At 38.6% G+C, this 19,384-nt stretch overlaps 1 protein-coding gene across 2 annotated transcripts in view; it reads left to right on the top strand.

Annotated features, from left to right (window-relative positions):
* Positions 1-19,384, top strand: part of Sugct (succinyl-CoA glutarate-CoA transferase) — an 837,324-nt gene that overhangs the window by 228,247 nt on the left and 589,693 nt on the right. For both annotated transcript variants that reach the window (NM_138654.3, XM_011244290.3), the window contains exon 9: positions 13,997-14,092. In NM_138654.3, the coding sequence (NP_619595.3) occupies positions 13,997-14,092 (96 nt within the window). The remainder of the gene's footprint in view (positions 1-13,996; positions 14,093-19,384) is intronic.

Genomic DNA, 19,384 nt, shown 5'->3' with positions numbered 1-19,384 from the left:
TATTCTTGAAAAATAATTTAAGAAGTATTGGTTGTCGATATTATTGAAAGTTTGTCATAATTCTGCTGCGAATCCATCTGTGCCTGAGCTTCTTTCAGTTAGAGTGGTTTTTATTCCTGTTTCAACCTTCCATTTTGTTATGGGTTTGTTTAGATTGTTTATGTCTTCTTGGTTTAACTTTAGTGGTTTTGATGAATCTAAAAATTCAATCATTTCTTTTAGATATTTCAATTTAATGGAGTACAGATTTTTAAAAGTATTTTCCTATGATATCCTGCATTTCTTTGGGGACTGTTGTAATCTACATTTCTGATTCTTTATTTTGGTTGGTTGGGCCAGAGTCTGTCAATCTTGTTTATCTTCTCAAAACAAAACAAAACATCTCCTCCCAAAGAAAATGGAACACCTCCCTGAAACAGCTCTTACTTTTCTTTTTCATTTTTTTAAAAAAAAATTTTTATTTATTTTTTATATACTTTTTATTAGGTATTTTCCTCAATTACATTTCCAATGCTATCCCAAAAGTCCCCCATACCCTTCTACCCACTCCCATACCCACCCCCTCCCACTTTTTGGCCCTGGCGTTCCCCTGTACTGGGGCATATAAAGTTTGCAAGTCCAGTGGGCCTCTCTTTCCAGTGATGGCCGACTAGGCCATCTTTTGATACATATGCAGCTAGAATCAAGAGCTCCGGGGTACTGGTTAGTTCATAATGTTGTTCTACCTATAGGGTTGCAGATCCCTTTAGCTCCTTGGGTACTTTCTCTAGCTCCTCCATTGGGGGCCCTGTGATCCATCCAATAGCTGACTGTGAGCATCCACTTCTGTGTTTGCTAGGACCCAGCATAATCTCACAAGACACAGCTATATCTGGGTCCTTTCAGCAAAATCTTGCTAGTATATGCAATGGTGTCAGCGTTTGGAAGCTGATTATGGGATGGAACCCTGGATATGGCAGGCTCTAGATGGTCCATCCTTTTGTCACAGCTCCAAGCTTTGTCTCTGTAACTCCTTCCATGGGTGTTTTGTTCCCAATTCTAAGAAGGGGCAAAGTGTCCACACTTTGGTCTTCGTTCTTCTTGAGTTTCATGTGTTTAGCAAAGTGTATCTTATATCTTGGGTATCCTAAGTTTCTGGGCTAATATCCACTTATCAGTGAGTACATATTGTGTGAGTTCCTTTGTTATTGGGTTACCTCACTCAGGATGATGCCCTCCAGGTCCATCCATTTGCCTAGGAATTTCATAAATTCATTCTTTTTAATAGCTGAGTAGTACTCCATTGTGTAAATGTACCACATTTTCTGTATCCATTCCTCTGTTGAGGGGCATCTGGGTTCTTTCCAGCTTCTGGCTATTATAAATAAGGCTGCTATTATAAATACGGCTGCTATGGACATAGTGGAGCATGTGTCCTTCTTACCAGTTGGAACATCTTCTGGATATATGCCCAGGAGATGTACTGCAGGATCCTCCGGTAGTACTATATCCAGTTTTCTGAGGAACCGCCAGACTGATTTCCAGAGTGGTTGTACAAGCTTGCAATCCCACCAACAATGGAGGAGTGTTCCTCTTTCTCCACATTCTCGCCAGCATCTGCTGTCACCTGAATTTTTGATCTTAGCCATTCTGACTGGTGTGAGGTGGAATCTCAGGGTTGTTTTGGTTTGCATTTCTCTGATGATTAAGGATGCTGAACATTTTTTCAGGTGCTTCTCAGCCATTCTGTATTCCTCAGGTGAGAATTCTTTTATTAGCTCTGAGCCCCATTTTCTAATGGGGTTATTTGATTTTCTGGAGTCCAGCTTCTTGAGTTCTTTATATATATTGGATATTAGTCCCCTATCTGATTTAGGATAGGTAAAGATCCTTCCCCAATCTGTTGGTGGCCTTTTTGTTTTATTGATGGTGTCTTTTGCCTTGCAGAAGCTTTGCAGTTTCATGAGGTCCCATTTGTTGATTCTCGACCTTACAGCACAAGCCATTACTGTTCTATTCAGGAATTTTTCCCTTGTACCAATATCTTCGAGGGTTTGCCCTACTTTCTCCTCAATAACTTTCAGTGTCTCTGGTTTTATGTGGAATTCCTTAATCCACATAGTTTTGACCTTAGTACAAGAGGACAGGAATGGATCAATTCGCATTCTTCTACATGAATACCGCCAGTTGTGCCAGCACCATTTGTTGAAGATGCTGTCTTTTTTCCACTGGATGGTTTTTGCTCCCTTGTCAAAGATCAAGTGACCATATGTGTGTGGGTTCATATCTGGGTCTTCAATTCTATTCCATTGGTCTACTTGTCTGTCACTGTACCAGTACCATGCAGTTTTTATCACAATTGCTCTGTAGTAAAGCTTTAGGTCAGGCATGGTGATTCCACCAGAGGTTCTTTTATCCTTGAGAAGACTTTTTTCTATCCTAGGTTTTTTGTTATTCCAGATGAATTTGCCGATTGCCCTTTCTAATTCGTTGAAGAATTGAATTGGAATTTTGATGGGGATTGCATTGAATCTGTAGATTGCTTTTGGCAAGATAGCCATTTTTACTATGTTGATCCTGCCAATCCATGAGTATGGGAGATCTTTCCATCTTCTGAGATCTTCTTTAATTTCTTTCTTCAGAGACTTGAAGTTCTTATCATACATATCTTTCACTTCCTTAGTTAGAGTCACGCCAAGATATTTTTTATTATTTGTGACTATTGAGAAGGGTGTTGTTTCCCTAATTTCTTTCTCAGCCTGTTTATTCTTTGTGTAGAGAAAAGCCATTGACTCGTTTGAGTTAATTTTATATCCAGCTACTTCACCGAAGCTGTTTATCAGGTGTAGGAGTTCTCTGGTGGAATTTTTAGGGTCACTTATATATACTAACATATCATCTGCAAAAAGTGATATTTTGACTTCATCTTTTCCAATCTGTATCCCCTTGATCTCCTTTTGTTGTCGAATTGCTCTGGTTAGGACTTCAAGTACTATGTTGAATAGGTAGGCAGAAAGTGGGCAGCCTTGTCTATTCCCTGATTTTAGTGGGATTGCTTCCAGCTTCTCACCATTTACTTTGATGTTCGCTACTGGTTTGCTGTAGACTGCTTTTATCATGTTTAGGTATGGGCCTTGAATTCCTGATCTTTCCAAGACTTTTATCATGAATGGGTGTTGGATTTCGTCGAATGCTTTTTCCACATCTAACAAGATGATCATGTGGTTTTTGTCTTTGAGTTTGTTTATATTCTGGATTATGTTGATTTATTTCCGTATATTGAACCATCCCTACATCCCTGGGATGAAGCCTAACTTGGTCAGGATGGATGATTGTTTTGATGTGTTCTTGGATTCGGTTAGTGAGCACTTTGAGGATTTTTGCATTGATATTCATAAGGGAAATTGGTCTGAAATTCTTTATCTTAGTTGGGTCTTTTTGTGGTCAAGGTATCAGAGTAATTGTGGCTTCATAGAATGAGTTGGGTAGAGTACCTTCTACTTCTATTTTGTGGAATAGTTTGTGCAGAACTGGGATTAGATCTTCTCTGAAGGTCTGATAGAACTCTGAACTAAACCCATCTGGTTCTGGGCTTATTTTGGTTGGGAGACTATTAATGACTGCTTCTATTTCTTTAGGAGATATAGGACTGTTTAGATCATTAACCTGATCTTTATTTAACTTTGGTACCTGGTATCTGTCTAGAAACTTGTCCATTTCGTCCAGGTTTTCCAGTTTTGTTGAGTATAGCCTTTTGTAGAAGGATCTGATGGTGTTTTGGATTTCTTCAGGATTTGTTGTTATGTCTGCCTTTTCATTTCTGATTTTGTTAATTAGAATGCTTTTCCTGTGCCCTCTATTGAGTCTGGCTAAGGGTTTGTCTATCTTGTTGATTTTCTCAAAGAATCAGCTCCTCATTTGGTTGATTCTTTGAATAGTTCTTCTTGTTTCCACTTGGTTGATTTCGCCCCTGAGTTTTTTATTTCCTGCCTTCTACTCCTCTTGGGTGAATTTGCTTTCTTTTGTTCTAGAGCTTTTAGGTGTGTTGTCAAGCTGCTAGTGTGTGCTCTCTCTAGTTTATTTTTGGAGGCACTCAGGGCTATGAGTTTTCCTCTTAGAAATGCCTTCATTGTGTCCCATAAGTTTGGGTATGTTGTAGCTTCATTTTCATTAAACTCCAAAAAGTCCTTAATTTCTTTCTTTAGTCCTTCCTTGACCAAGGTATCATTGAGAAGAGTGTTGTTCTGTTTCCACGTGAATGTTGGCTTTCTATTATTTATTTTGTTATTGAAGATCAGTCTTAGTCCATGGTGATCTGATAGGATGCATGGGACAATTTCAATATTTTTGTATTTGTTGAGGTTTGTTTTGTGTCCAATTATGTGGTCTATTTAGGAGAAGGTACCATGAGGTGCTGAGAAGAAGGTATATCCTTTTGTTTTAGGATAAAATGTTCTGTAGATATCTGTTAGATCCATTTGTTTCATAACTTCTGTTAGTTTCACTGTGTCCCTGTTTAGTTTATGTTTCCATGATCTGTCCATTGGTCAAAGTGGTATGTTGAAGTCCCCCACTATTATTGTGTGAGGTGCAATGTATGCTTTAAGCTTTAGTAAAATTTCTTTAATGAATGTGGCTGCACTTGTATTTGGAGCATAGATATTCAGAATTGAGAGTTTCTCTTGGAAGATTTTACCTTTGATGAGTATCAAGTGCCCCTCCTTGTCTTTTTTGATGACCTTGGGTTGGAAGTCTATTTTATTAGCTATTAGAATGGCTACTCCAGCTTGTTTCTTCAGACCATTTGCTTGGAAAATTGTTTTCCAGCCTTTTATTTCGAGGTAGTGTCTATCTTTTTCCCTGAGATTGGTTTCCTGTAAGCAGCAAAATGTTGGGTCCTGTTTGTGTAGCCTGTCTATTAGTCTATGTCTTTTTATTGGGGAGTTGAGTCCATTTATATTAAGAGATATTAAGAAAAAGTAATTGTTGCTTCCTATTATTTTTGTTGTTAAAGTTGGCATTCTGTTCTTGTGGCTGTCTTATTTTAGGTTTGTTGAGGGATTACCTTCTTGCTTTTTCTAGGACGTGGTTTCCATCCTTGTGTTGTTTTTTTCTGTTATTATTTTTTGAAGGGCTGGATTCATGGAAAGATATTGTGTGAATTTGGTTCTGTCGTGGAATACTTTTGTTTCTCCATCTAAGGTTATTGAAAGTTTGGCTGGGTATAGTATCCTGGGTTGGCATTTGTGTTCTCTTAGTGTTTGTATAACATCTGTCCAAGCTCTTCTTGCTTTCATAGTCTCTGGTAAAAAATCTGGTGTAATTCTGATAGGCTTGCCTTTATATGTTACTTGACCCTTTTCCCTTACTGCTTTTAAAATTGTATCTTTATTTAGTGGATTTGTTGTTCTGATTATTATGTGTCAGGAGGAATTTCTTTTCTGGTCCAGTCTATTTGGAGTTCTGTAGGCTTCTTGTATGTTCATGGGCATGTCTTTCTTTAGGTTTGGGAAGTTTTCTTCTATAATTTTGTTGAAGATATTTGCTGGTCCTTTGAGTTGAAAATCTTCATTCTCATCTACTCCTATTATCCATAGGTTTGGTCTTCGCATTGTGTCCTGGATTTTCTGGATGTTTTGAGTTAGGATCTTTGTGCGTTTTTTATTTTCTTTGATTGTTGTGCCGATGTTCTCTATGGAATCTTCTGCACCTGAGATTCTCTCTTCCATCTCTTGTATTCTGTTGCTGATGCTCGCATTTATTGTTCCAGATTTCTTTTCTAGGGTTTCTATCTCCAGCCTTGCCTCACTTTGGGTTTACTTTATTGTGTCTACTTCCCTTTTTAGGTCTTGGATGGTTTTATTCAATTCCATCACCTTTTTGGTCGTGTTTTCCTGTAATTCTTTAAGGGATTTTTGTGCTTCCTCTTTAAGATCTTCTATCAGTTTAGCAGTGTTCTCCTGTATTTTTTTGAGTGAGTTATTAAGGTCCTTCTTGATGTCCTCTACCATCATCATGAGATATGCTTTTAGATCCAGGTCTAGCTTTTCGGGTGTGTTGGGGTGCCCTGGACTGGGCGAGGTGGGAGTGCTGGGTTCTGGTGATGGTGAGTGGTCTTGGTTTCTGTTAGTAAGATTCTTATGTTTACCTTTCACCATCTGGTAATCTCTGGAGTTAGTTGATTTAGTTGTCTCTGGTTAGAGCTTGTTCCTTAGGTGATTCTGTTACTCTCTATCAGCAGATCTGGGAGACTAGCTCTCTCCTCTGAGTTTCAGTGGTCAGAGCACTCTCTGCAGGCAAGCTCTCCTCTTACAGGGAAGGTGCACAGATATCTGGCGTTAGGACCTCCATCCTGGCCAAAGACGAAGGCCCAAAACAGGACCTGTCCTGCGGCTGAGTTGCTTTGGCCTGTCCCAGAAGCTGTTAGCTTCTGTATTCTACACTCTCACCTGTGCAGAATACTCTCGGAGGAGTCCTGGAACCAAGATGTCTGCAGCGAATGCTCAGGCCAAGCGCTCTCGGCCCGGGCAGACCCCTATCCTCTGACCAGGAAAGTGGCCAGATGTCTGGGTTCTGAAAAAGGGCTGCCTTAGAAGCTCTGTGGCTCCTGCCTGTCCTAGAAGCTGTTAGCTTCTGTATCCCGCACTCTGACCTGTGCCGAATACTCTTGGCGGGGTCCCGGAACCAAGATGTCTGCTGCTGATGCTCAGGCAAAGCGCCTCTGGGCCAGGAGGACCCCTATCCTCTGGCCGGAAAAGTGGCCCTTACTTTTCTTGATTCCTTCTGTTGTGTTGTTTTATTTGTTTTGATCTCATTCATTTGTGCTCTCGAGTTTTATTATTTCTTGCCATCTACTGTATTTGGGTTTGGTTTTTTTGTGTTTGTCCAAAGTCTTGAGTTGCATCATTAAATTGTTTACTTATTCACTTCCTGATTCCCGCCCCCCCCTTTTTTTTAAAAAACGAATTCTTCTGATTTTATTAAATGATGTATTTTGGAGAAGTCTGAATCTGTCTCCTGCTATGGTACTAATTGGGAGAGATGGTTCTTCTATACCAAGGTGAGGAAACACACTTATTCCAACAGGGCCACACCTTCTAATTATGTCACTCCCTGGGCCAAGCATATAGAAGCCATCACATTCCACTCCCCAGCCTCTATAGGCTTGTTCAAACATATTAGTCTATGGGGGTCATACCTAAACATAACATGCAAAATACATTTAGTCCAACTTTAAAAGTCCCCATAGTCTATAGCAGTCTCAGCAATGTTAAAAGTCCAAAGTTCAAAGTCTCTTCTGACATTCATTCAATCACTTAACTGTAATTCCATAGCAAGACAGGACACCAGGGAAATCTCCAAACTCTGCATCTCTATGGCTGATGTCAAACAATCTTCAGATCTCCAGCTCCTTTATTGTCTTTGTTGACTGCAACAAACTTCTTTCTCTTGAGTTGGTTCCACTCCCCATTAGCAGCTTTCTTCAGCAGATAGGTCATGGCTCTGGCATCTTGAACATCTTGGGGTCTCCAAGGCAACTCCATTGTTATTGCTTCTTTTCTGAGAATCACACATGATCTTCTGGACTCCTCCAAAGGGCTGGGGTCACTTCTCCAGCTTTGCTGTCTGTAGCACTGTAAGCTCAGGTTGATCCACTCTACTGTTCTTAGTGATCCTCCCATGTACTGGCCTCTTCAATACACTGTGGTCTTCTGTTTTAACTAGGCTTCATAGCCTATCATAGGCTCTCTTTATGGTTCCAAGCCTCAACTCCTTTGTATGACCCCTTCAGTCCTGGGCTGTCTACTGCATCTGAGGCTGCACCTTCACCAGTGGCCTTCCATGGGCTCTCACAGTGCCAAGCCTTGGCTGCTCTTCATGACCCCTTCATGCCTTCAAAACCAATACCACCTGGGTGACTCTTACACATTACCCAGTACAGCTGCAGCACAAGGTACAGCCTTGGCTAGTTTTGTAACATAGCTTCTTTGTGCTCTTAGATTTCACCTCAGTGATTTAGTACTTGAAGTTCTAGCTAGAGCACTTAGACAACACAAAGTCATCAACGGGATACAAATTGGAAAGGAAGAAGTCAAAATATCACTATTTGCAGATGATATGATAGTATACTTATGACCACAAAAACTCCACCAGAGAACTCCTACAGCTGATAAACAACTTCAACAAAGTAGCTGGATATAACATTAATGCAAGCATTCTCACCCAAAGAAGGGAATAATAGAGCCAGGGAATCCCACTGAGATAGAGATCTTCTCTACAGCTAGGTATAGCAAGCTTCACATTAGAAGCAAGTTGGTATATTCTGTAGACCCAGGAAATAGGGTGTTGAGGTATTGCAGTATTCATGATAAGGCCTGCTAGTGCAGAACCCCTGGTGGTAGGTTTAACAATAGACTAGTTTACACTTGACTCTCTTCTTTTGTGGCAGCTGCCTGGTCCCCACCTTCTTTTGATGTATACATTCCTTTTGTATTGAGTCACTGTAACTTGGTGGATTGTATTTTGCCTGGTTTCTTGTTATTTCTTTGGTATAAAAAGTTTGATGCTCGACCTGACACAATACATTCAGATTCTACACACACACACACACACACACACACACACAATTAATGCAAACAAATCAGTAGCCTTCCTCTACTCAAAGGATAAACAGGCTGAGAAAGAAATGAGGGGAAACAACACCATTCACTGTAGTCACAAAAATTATGAAGTACCTTGGTGTGACTTTAACCAAGCAGGCTGGTCAGAGCTTCAGAGATTATAGAGCCCTTGAAATGTTGCAATTCCTGTGCCTAATTACAGATAATCTTGTGTTGTTTTGGCCCCTTACTAGCCATTTATTACTAACTTCTGTGTGTTTTTTAACATTTTTGCGACTACTAGGTAGGTCTTTGGAATGAACAGACCCCTAACTTCTCTAAGGCAAAGGCTAAAAATGCTGTCAGATAGCATGTGAGGCCCATGACTGACTGAGGCTCTCCTGCTTTTCTCTCAGGCTCCATCTGTTGTCTTAGGGCTTTTACTCAGCATGATCATTCATTTTCATCCATCTCCTCGCTCCATTAGGTGCCTTCATACTAATTTATCTTCACATCTAGTCATAAGATCAAAGGAAGCTGATCATATAGCATTTAATTAATTAGTTAGTTGATTAATTTCTACATTCTGCACAGTTTTTCAGGCAGCAGTATCCAGCATTTGTTCAATAAACTATTGATTACTGGTTAAATTATTAAAAATCTCAACACTGAAATTCAGTATTATGTACACGAGAATAAAAAAAGGGTTTATACTAAATAGTATTTATCTTAAAACAGTCTCTAATTTAAAAAGAGGAATAAGAAGACACAAATGTTATAGCATGGGGAAAACAGAGGAGTTGGTGTTGTTGACTGGCTGTGTGATCTCAGACAAGTTATTTTGCTTCCCCATTCTTTTACTTACCCATCTATAATAATGCCAAATTATTTAATTGGACATTCTTTTTTTTCTTTTTCTCTCTCTCTTTCTTTCTTTCTTTTCTTTTCTTTTCTTTCTTTCTTTTTTTTTTTTTTTTTTTTTTTTTGATACAGGGTTTCTCTGTATAGCCCTGGCTGTCCTGGAACTCACTTTGTAGACCAGGCTGGCCTCAAACTCAGAAATCCACCTGCCTCTGCCTCCCAAGTGTTGGGATTAAAGGTGTGCGCCACCACCGCCTGGCTAATTGGATATTCTTAAAGCTTTGGGTTTTGTCATAGTCAGGGTTTCTATTCCTGAACAAACATCAGGACCAAGAAGCAAGTTGGGGAGGAAAGGGCTTATTCAGCTTACACATCCATGTTGCTGTTCATCACCAAAGGAAGTCAGAACTGGAACTCAAGCAGGTCAGAAAGCAGGAGCTGATGCAGAGGCCATGGAGTGATGTTACTTACTGGCTTGCTTCCCTTGGTTTGTTCAGCTTGCTCTCTTATAGAGCCAAACTACCAGCCCAGGATGCAACCACCCACAATGGACCCTTCCCCCTTGATCACTAAGTGAGAAAATGCCTTACAGCTGGATCTCATGGAGGCATTTCCTCAAGGGAGGCTCCTTTCTCTGTGATAACACCAGAATGTGTCAAGTTGACACACAAAACCAGCCAGTACAGTTTTCAAATATCATGTGCAGCTAAAAGTACACTAACCAAATGATTTTTTTACCATGTTCTGAATCACATGAATGTGATTTAGAAGGTTAGGGGTGGGTCCCAAGAATTCCTCTGTCCCTTTACAATGTAACTGTGGTACACAGCTATGTTTGAGAACAACTAATCTAGTAGCTTTTAGTTTTAGCATCTTATTGCTTTGTAATTTTAGAATAAGGCCACCTTAGAAAGTATAGCAGATAGTAATTGTATTAAGGTACTTTATTCATTTAAAGTTAGGAAACATTTTATTGCTTGTGTGAAGAACAAGGGGCTAGCTGGATAAGATGATGTTAAAATTGGCCATTAAGACTCAGTAGAGATATAGGTAAGTTCAGGTTTGCTTGGATTTTAATATAACTTAATGCTTGCAATATATATATGGCAGCAGGAGCAGTGACCTGTTTGATACAATGGACCCTAGTCCTAGTTTTCTTTTTGCTCTCAAAGTTGTTTTCCTTTTGTCGATGAAATATTTTATGGCTTCAGTTTGCTTTCTGAAAGTGCAGCATGTGGTCAGGTTGGGCATCAGAAGGTTTCTCCATGAAATAAAAGAACACAACTTTCCTCAAGCCTCTAGGGGCTGTGCCCTTGTGATTCACTTAAGCTAGTCCCGATTGGACTTCTGGTTAGATACAAAGACTATCAGGACCACTATGTTATTTAAAATAATAGATTTACTGCAGAATTATTATTATTAAAGCAAAGTTGGCTTTTTTGTTTAGATGAAACCATATAAAGGCAACATTCTGAGTAAATTACATAGCGTCCATTTGATGAAATAATGAGCCTAAGTTTAGGGGATGAAAGTAATGATCTAATGCAATATTTAGCATGAGTGTTTAGTATGTAGTCATTAACGTAAAAGTCACATCCTGCATTCTTTTAATTTGTGAAAAATGTGTCATTAATTGCCCAAGAAACCTCTGATTTTTCATACAAAATCACCTCATAGCTGTTGACTTTCTCCCCCTTCTCCTGCCTTAAAATACAGCCCTATAAGCAGTAGATTACTCTCAGATTTGTATGCCCCCTCTAAATATTGAACTGCTAAGTTTAGCCCCATTGCTATTTTTCAAAAATAGACTTCTTTCCCCATCCAGCTTTGTCTTTGAGAAGCTACCAGCAAATCACAGTTTTATTTTAATGACAACTGGTTTAAAATCTTACTTAACCTTTCTACCCATTAAGAACCTGCTAATTTTGAAACGTAATTACTGATTTGTGGAGGAAATGGATATTATATTTCATTTAGAAGCACTTTGAAAGATAAGTTCTGGTCTTTAATTCAAATCCATTCTAAATGAGGCAGGGTCAGGCAAAAAGAAGTCAAAAATTGAAAGAACCAGCAGGTTGATCTCTTGTGATCCAGGCCAACCTGGTCTTCATACTGAGTTCCAAGACATCCAGGCCTCTCCCTCTACCTCTCCCTCTTTCTTACCCTCTCCCTGCCTCCTCCCTCTGACACACACACTCATACACATGAAATGGAAAAAAATAAGGTATATAAGAAATAAGGTAGCCAGGTTGATATGCAGCCTTGAGTCTAGCCATTGCCTACCTTGTTTTAGGATTTGCAGATTTGCTTGTAACCATTCACCCAATCTACTGCTTCATGTGTCTTTGATAATGACAATGTAACAAACATTTGTTGACTTTGAAGTGAAAAAAAACTTATAGTGATTAATTTCCTGTAGTAGTTACCTTTATGAATTTAAATTCTTGGACTCTAGTATTTTTAGAGTGTCTTAGAGGGTGACTTTCATTGGTGTTTCTTTGAAAGAGAAAATAAAAAGACCTCAAAAGAGATATATGAAAGAAGAATCTGTCTTACCAACTTCAGACTTCAGAAAATGTCCCCAAATCCAGGAAGAGGAATCATGAGAAAATGTCTACTATTGCATCTCTTCTGTATTATTATTTGACAGCTAAAAGGAATAGTATTGTTAGAAATGCAGATGTTAATTGTAAGATTTGAGATAATTTACTATTTTGCAAGTGTGTGTTCTGTGTTTAGACTGTCTGTAGTTATGACATTTGTTTTATCTAAAGGACTTGGGGTATTATCTTTCTATATATTAGGATTTCAAATGTTTATTTATTTGACTTTGAAATACTTAAAACCCCACAAGCTTAGCTAAAATGATCATAACTTCATAGAGAAAGTATTTGAGGGTCAAAGGAGTTAAATGAGATGCGATCAGTCATGTACCTACTTGGGTGTTGGCAAAACTTAGAAACCGTGCTTCTGGCCTTCCCTTCCAGGGTATTTTTACTACAAAATGTTCTTTTGATTTTGCATTTTGAAAGACACAGAAGTGATCTGTGAAATGGTTATTAGCACTAGGCAGCCCAAGCAGCCCTGGAGTGCTTCATGGTTCAAATGCCCAAGACCAGATGGAAGTCCAGAAGTGGATGACTCAGAATTTATTAGTTCTGCCACCTGGGTAGTACAGCCGAACCAGCTGCCACAAGGCAGTTCCAATTTCAGCAAAGCAGTAAATGAACACGAAAATGAGAGTCAGTCTCCATATAAAAGGAGAATGGCGGATACAGCAGCGAGATTCTCCCAGCATGATTCATATTGATACCTCTTGTAGGAAGTATAGTTCCCATGCCACGCACCAGGCAAGAAATGCTTATGGAACCTTGCCCTGAAAAAAATCCACATCAGCGTTGTTCCAGAAGCTACTGTCAGTTTGGGGTATGTTTGGATTATAGGCCGAGTTAGTTCCCAGTCACATCTGATGATCTGCAAGAGGAATCATAATGATGTCGTCAATGCTGTATAAAAGCTATATTATGAACTCAGAGGTTTTTTTTTCTTGTGGATTATGAAATATCATTTATTACATTTTCATAGTCCCGATCCCTAGAAAGCTAAGTTTTCAGGGATCCTAAGATCACTATGGATGGTCATAGAAATCCTGCCATTATCCTCATGTTTTACTTATGTGGACTTGAAAGTTCATACAATCACACAATTGTACACAGCAGGATGAGGCAGGAGAATTGCTGCAAGCTTGAAGCTAACCTAGGTTATAGAGTTTGTTCCAGGATACCCTGATTTATAGATGGAGACTGTATCTCAAGTCTCAAAACAACCAACAAACCAATGAAAATCAAAGTAAGAGGGTTTTCAAGGTCTGTCAATGAAACAAGGCTAAAGTGAGGTTTCAGACCTATGGTGCTCAAACACAAAATGTACCTAATAATGAAGGCTTGGGTCAGATTAAGTTGAGAGAGATACAGTACTTTTGCTTAAATGAGGAAGGTTTATTAATGAGTTAAAAATCTTTTTTTATATATCAAAAGATGCTTGGGCATTTTTCAAAACTCAACTAAACTGGCTTAATAGAAACTTGGCATTATTTCTTTGTTTGTTGAAAAGCTTAAGAGATGATATAGCTCCTTGCTTTGGTTCACTGGCCTCTGTGATGATGCATGCTTTTTGCTGTCATGATGAAAGGAAACAGGGCATAGTCGAGAAGGGAGTTCATCCCTAGTTGCTGACTTACTGTGCTGAAGCTTTGTGTTTTTACCCTCAAGGCTAGACCAAGGTGACCTTGGCTTCGCTAACATCTGCCTTCAGATGGCCTTTTCAGGAGAAGAATTTTTGTGTGTTTATATTTTTAAACTTATCATTACTTAGTCATGCAATAATGTAATACGGTTCTCTATTTGTGTGAAGAGAATATGTCAAGTATATGTTATCAATGAATTGGGATCTTTTTCATTATGTAATGACATGAAGTGAAGTGGCTTTATATTACAACATTTTGCTCATAATTACAGGTAAACTAATTCATTTACTTCCTATTTTTATTCTGGCAGGTGGCATGTTTGACCCAAGTAGCTGCTAATTATCTTATTGGACAAAAGGAAGCGAAACGCTGGGGCACAGCTCATGGCAGTATTGTTCCTTATCAGGTACAAGTTAGCCTCCTGTTACTATATTTTCCAGATCTGTACAAACAATGAAGTTTTTACAGATCCTCCATGGTTGTATCATAATGTATCTCTGACTTGTTACAGCAAGGTTCTATTTTTGTTTTTAATTTTTTTTGTTGCCATTTCTTCACTTAAGTGGATTGAAGGCACTTACAGAAAGAGAGTTATAGTGGGGCTAATATCATCGTTTCTTTCTCTTAGTCTCTCTCTCTCTCTCTCTCTCTCTCTCTCTCTCTCTCTCCCTCTCCTTCTTCTTCTTCTTCTTCTTCTTCTTCTTCTTCTTCTTCTTCTTCTTCTTCTTCTTCTTCTTCTTCTTCTTCTTCTTCTTCTTCTTCTTCCTCTTCCTTCTCTCTCCCTCTGCTCACTTTCTTTCTTCTTTCATCCAAAAGCCATTGACTATAGCTAGTTCATTATCCTAGCTATAAAACAAATGTTACCTTTTCTATCTGACAACAATATTCTCACAGGGTTAGACTGAAGTGAAAATTTGCGTGTGATGGATCTTCATCCTTGGAGAAAAACCGATGGTTTAAGAGCTGCTGTTCTCTATTAAATGTCTAAACTTATCCTCAGAAATTCTGGACTTTGGATTGTGCAAATGAATATGTGAAGAAACTGTGATCCTTTAAAAATAACAAAACTCTACTGCCTCTTCCAAGCCACTAGCTTTAGCTGGCCTGGTTGCTTATTTCTTCACATTTCTGCATATATTTGTCAAACTTTCCATACTGCATCATGAGTTTAAGAGTAGCAGGGTCTTTCTCATCTTTTATCTCATATCCAGTAGAAATGCAGGCAGTATACTCTGGAATTATCTTCTGAATAAAGGAATGGATCTTATTCCAGCTATTTCAATATGTATATTCTTGATAGGAAACGCATAAAGTCAGGATTTTTCATTTGATAGGAAATTCATCAGTGTTTCAGTCATCATTTCAATGTTAAGAAATTATTTCTTTGGGCAGGTCTAGTTTCATTTCTTCTACTTTAATCCAAATTTGAGGAAAACATAATTCAGTGTGAGATCAGCATGTTTTCCTCTTATCTGTTTATGGCTATTTAAAAAAAAATGTTGCGTTCTTCCTGGTCCCCCATCCAAGCATTCTTCACCCCACCATCTTCCTCTTGCTTCTGAGAGGGTGCTCCCACTTAACCATCCATCCCCATGTCATCCCCCTTCCCAGAGGCATCAAGTCTCTTGAGTATTAGGCACATCCTCTCCCACTGAGGCCAGATAAGACAGTCCTCTGCAACATATGTGCTGGGGACTATGGACCAGCCCTTGTGTGCTTTTTTGTTGGTGGCTTAGTCTCTGGGAGCTCCCAGGGGGTCTAGGTTAGTTGACACTGTTGGTCTTCCTATTGGATTGCCATCCCCTTCAGCTCCTTCAATTCTTCTCCTAACCCTTCCATAGAGGACACTGACTTCTGTCCAATGGTTGGCTGTAAGTATCTGCATCTGTCTCAGTCAGCTACTGGTAGAACCTCTCAGAGGACAGTCATGCTAGGCTACTGTCTGCAAGCATAATAGTCAGGGTTTTGTGCCTGCCCATAGGATGGATCCCAAGTTGTGTTAGTCACTAGAAGAACTTTCCTTTATTCCCTGTTCCATCCGTTTGTCCCTGCCATTTTTTTTTAAAAGACAGGAACAATTCTGGATAAAAAAACTTTGAAGGTAGGTTGGTGACCCTATCTCTCCACTGGGGGCTCTGTCGATCTACTTGAGATGGTCTCTTCAGGTTCCATCTTCTCATTGTTGGGCATTTTGGCCAAGGTTATTCCTGTTGAGTCCTGGAAGCCTCTCACATGCCAGGTCTCTGGGACTTTCTAGCAGTTTCCCCGCCCCCATCCCCTACAGTAGCTATTTCCATTCATTCTTTTGTCCTCTGGGACTCCCTCCTGTTCCTCCCCAAACCCCCTTCTCTTTCACCCAGGTCTCTCTCTCTCACCTCTCTGCCTTTTGTGATTATTTTGTTCCCTCTTCTAAGTCCTTCTTGTTAAACTTCTTGCAGTCTGTTTGTTGTATCATGGGTATTCTGTACTTTTGGACTAATAAAAATATCCACTTTTCTGTGAGTATATACCATGCATGTCTTTTTGGGTCTGGATTGCTTCCCTCAGGATGATATTTTATAGTTCCATCCATTTGCCTACAAAATTCATGATGTCCTCATTTTTAGTAATTGAATAGTATAAATTGTGTAAATGAACACAGGCAAACAGGTAGAAGCCCTTAAAGAGGAAACAAATAAATCCCATAAAGAAATATAGGAAAATACAATCAAATAGGTGAAATAGTTGAACAAAACAGTCCGAGCCTAAAAATGGAAATAGAAACAACAAAGAAATCACAAATGGATGCAACCCTGGAGAAGACAACTTAGGAAAGAGATCAGGAGCTACAGATGCAAGCATCACCAACAGACTACAAGAGATGCAAAAGAGAATCTCAGGTGTTGAAGATACTATACACGATATCGACACATGGGTCAAAGAAAATACAAAGTGTATAAAGTTTCTAACCCAAAAACCTAGGAAATTTGGGACACAATGAAAATACCAAACCAGCCAGGTGTGCCGGCACACACCTTTAATCCCAGCACTCGGGAGGCAGAGGCAGGTGGATTTCTGAGTTCGAGGCCAACCTGGTCTACAAAGTGAGTTCCAGGACAGCCAGAGCTATACAGAGAAACCCTGTCTCGAAAAACAAAAACAAAAACAAAAACAAAAAACAAAAAAACAAAACAAAAAAAAACAAAAAGAAAAGAAAAGAAAAGAAAATACTAAACCTAAGAATAATTGGAATAGAAAAGGGGGAAGATTCCCAATCCAAAAGGCCAGAAAACATCACAATCATAGAAGAAAACTTCCCTAACCTACATCCCCATAAATGTACAAGAAGCCTACAGAACACCAAATAGTTTGGACCAGAAAAGAAATTCCTTTTGCCATATAATAATTGAAACACTAAATATATATAACAAAGAAAGAATACTAAAAGCTGTAAGGGAAAAAGGCCAAAAAACATATAAAGGCAGACCTATCAGAATTACATCAGACTTCTCAAGGAGAGACTCTAAAAGCCAGAAGATCTTGGATAGGTACCCTAAGAGACCACAAATGCTAGCCCAGGCAACTATACCCAGCAAAACTTTCAATCATCAGAGATGGAGAAACCAAGATATTTCACAACAAAACCAAATTTAAACAATATCTTTCTACTAATCTATCCCTACAGAGGAAAACTCCAACACCAGGAGGTTTATACCTATTTTATATCTGAGGCTTTGATATGATTGTCTGCTATAACTGCTTTTCTCATTTTGATTTACCTTCTAGGATAATTACAAGTTTGGAGAATTTCTTCATGTCACTTTAGACATGTTTGCTTACCTAAGGTGGCTGCCTTTCTTCTTCTTCTTCTTCTTCTTCTTCTTCTTCTTCTTCTTCTTCTTCTTCTTCTTCTTCTTCTTCTTCTTCTTCTTCTTCTTCTTCCTCTTCCTCCTCCTCCTCCTCCTCCTCCTCCTCTTCTTCTTCTTCTTCTTCCTCTTCTTCTTCTTCTTCTTCTTCTTCTTCTTCTTCTTCTTCTTCTTCTTCTTCTTCTTCTTCTTCTTCTTCCTCTTCCTCCTCCTCCTCCTCCTCCTCTTCTTCTTCTTCTTCCTCTTCTTCTTCCTCTTCTTCTTCTTCTTCTTCTTCTTCTTCTTCTTCTTCTTCTTCTTCTTCTTCTTCTTCTTCTTCTTCTTCTTCTTCTTCTTCTTCTTCTTCTTCTTCTTCTTCTTCTTCTTCTTCCCCTCCTCTAGACTTCTAGCTAAAACATCCTTTCCTTGATTCATAGAAGAATTTTTTGATCTTAAAAAGTAAGATATCTGGTTTTTCATCAGGAGCATACAATCTGCTTCCTCTGTCTAGAGAACTGGTTAAACATACTGATTAAAGGTGGAATGAAAATTTAACTGGAATTAAACTAATATAATAAGATTGGCCTTAGATATGCTTCAAGATTCTTGTCTCTCCACAGTTTTTTAAATAGACCTGAGGAATATTTTCATGAGTGAATCTAAGATAATTATTATTCAGTTCCTATGATAATTAGTTTTGTTTCTAATTTGCTTCTTATTGTCTGAGTTTTTAGTCCAGTGTCTATAATAAAGATCCTGATAGTTTTGGGATTATTTTTTTTTTTTTTTTAGATTCCCACCTTGCTTTATTTAGTTGTTGATCTCCTTCAGATAATCATAGACCTTGAATACATTCAATGTATTCTTCTGGGAAACAGTAGCCCCTCATTATGTTATTTTATAAACATGTACTTTTTAATTTCTCAAATCAGTAATTCATTGGTACACTTTTCTTCTTAATTCTTTGGCTGCTAACTTTTATATTTTGTGAATTTTTGAGACATGGTCTTGATATATAGTACATCAGGCCTTGAACTTTGATATTCTTATGTTAATCTTGTGTATAGTAGGTTTTAGGTATGTGCCATCATGTCCTAGCAAGTTTTTAAAACTTAACAAGTTAAGAAAAACGAATTTATTAAAATTATAGGTAAATGGGTAGAACTAGCAATAATCATTGAGACTAATGTAACCCATTCTCAGAAAGACAAACATTGTATGATTTTTCTTGTATATGAATATTAGTTACTAAGCTTTACATATGTGTATGATGGAAAAAGTGTAGAGAATGAAAGATTAAATGGATTGGAGGATGGGAGAGCAGGATAGAAGAAGGAATACTGGCAATACTATCTAACATTAAATGTCTTTTGAAAAAGCCATATGTAACCTAATACCATAGAAGTTTTCTAACACACACACACACACACACACACACACACACACACACGAGTATATTTTGAGTTACATTCTAAATAGAGCAAGGTCCCAAATATACAATATATATTCCCTAAAAACCATATATGGGTTACCTTTTTTGAGTCATTGGTCCAGGGAAATCATATAGATCCCCTTCAACATGACAGGGTAGTGCCATTGCTATTGTCTACCATCTACAATTTAGCTTTTAGATTCTATTGCAGAAGATACTACATATTTGAGTACAAGAACATAGAGATATCTAATTGGTACTCAACTGGAAGCTTCAGTCCTACTGGCTAGCATTCATACTTTTGGAAGTTTCTACAAAAGCTGTCAAAATAGAAAAGTAAACTTTAGTCTCACCCAGCTCAGAATCCTGTGAGCCATAGTAATGACATATGCCATATGATGAGAGAGTGGCTCAATGTTATGGGAGTAACCAGACACTTTTT

The sequence above is a fragment of the Mus musculus genome, chromosome 13, assembly GCF_000001635.26.
Source record: "Mus musculus strain C57BL/6J chromosome 13, GRCm38.p6 C57BL/6J".
In the NCBI taxonomy this organism is placed as follows: domain Eukaryota; kingdom Metazoa; phylum Chordata; class Mammalia; order Rodentia; family Muridae; genus Mus; species Mus musculus.
The sequence above is the reverse complement of the archived record's forward strand: the minus strand, read 5'-3'. Positions and strand labels throughout refer to the sequence as shown.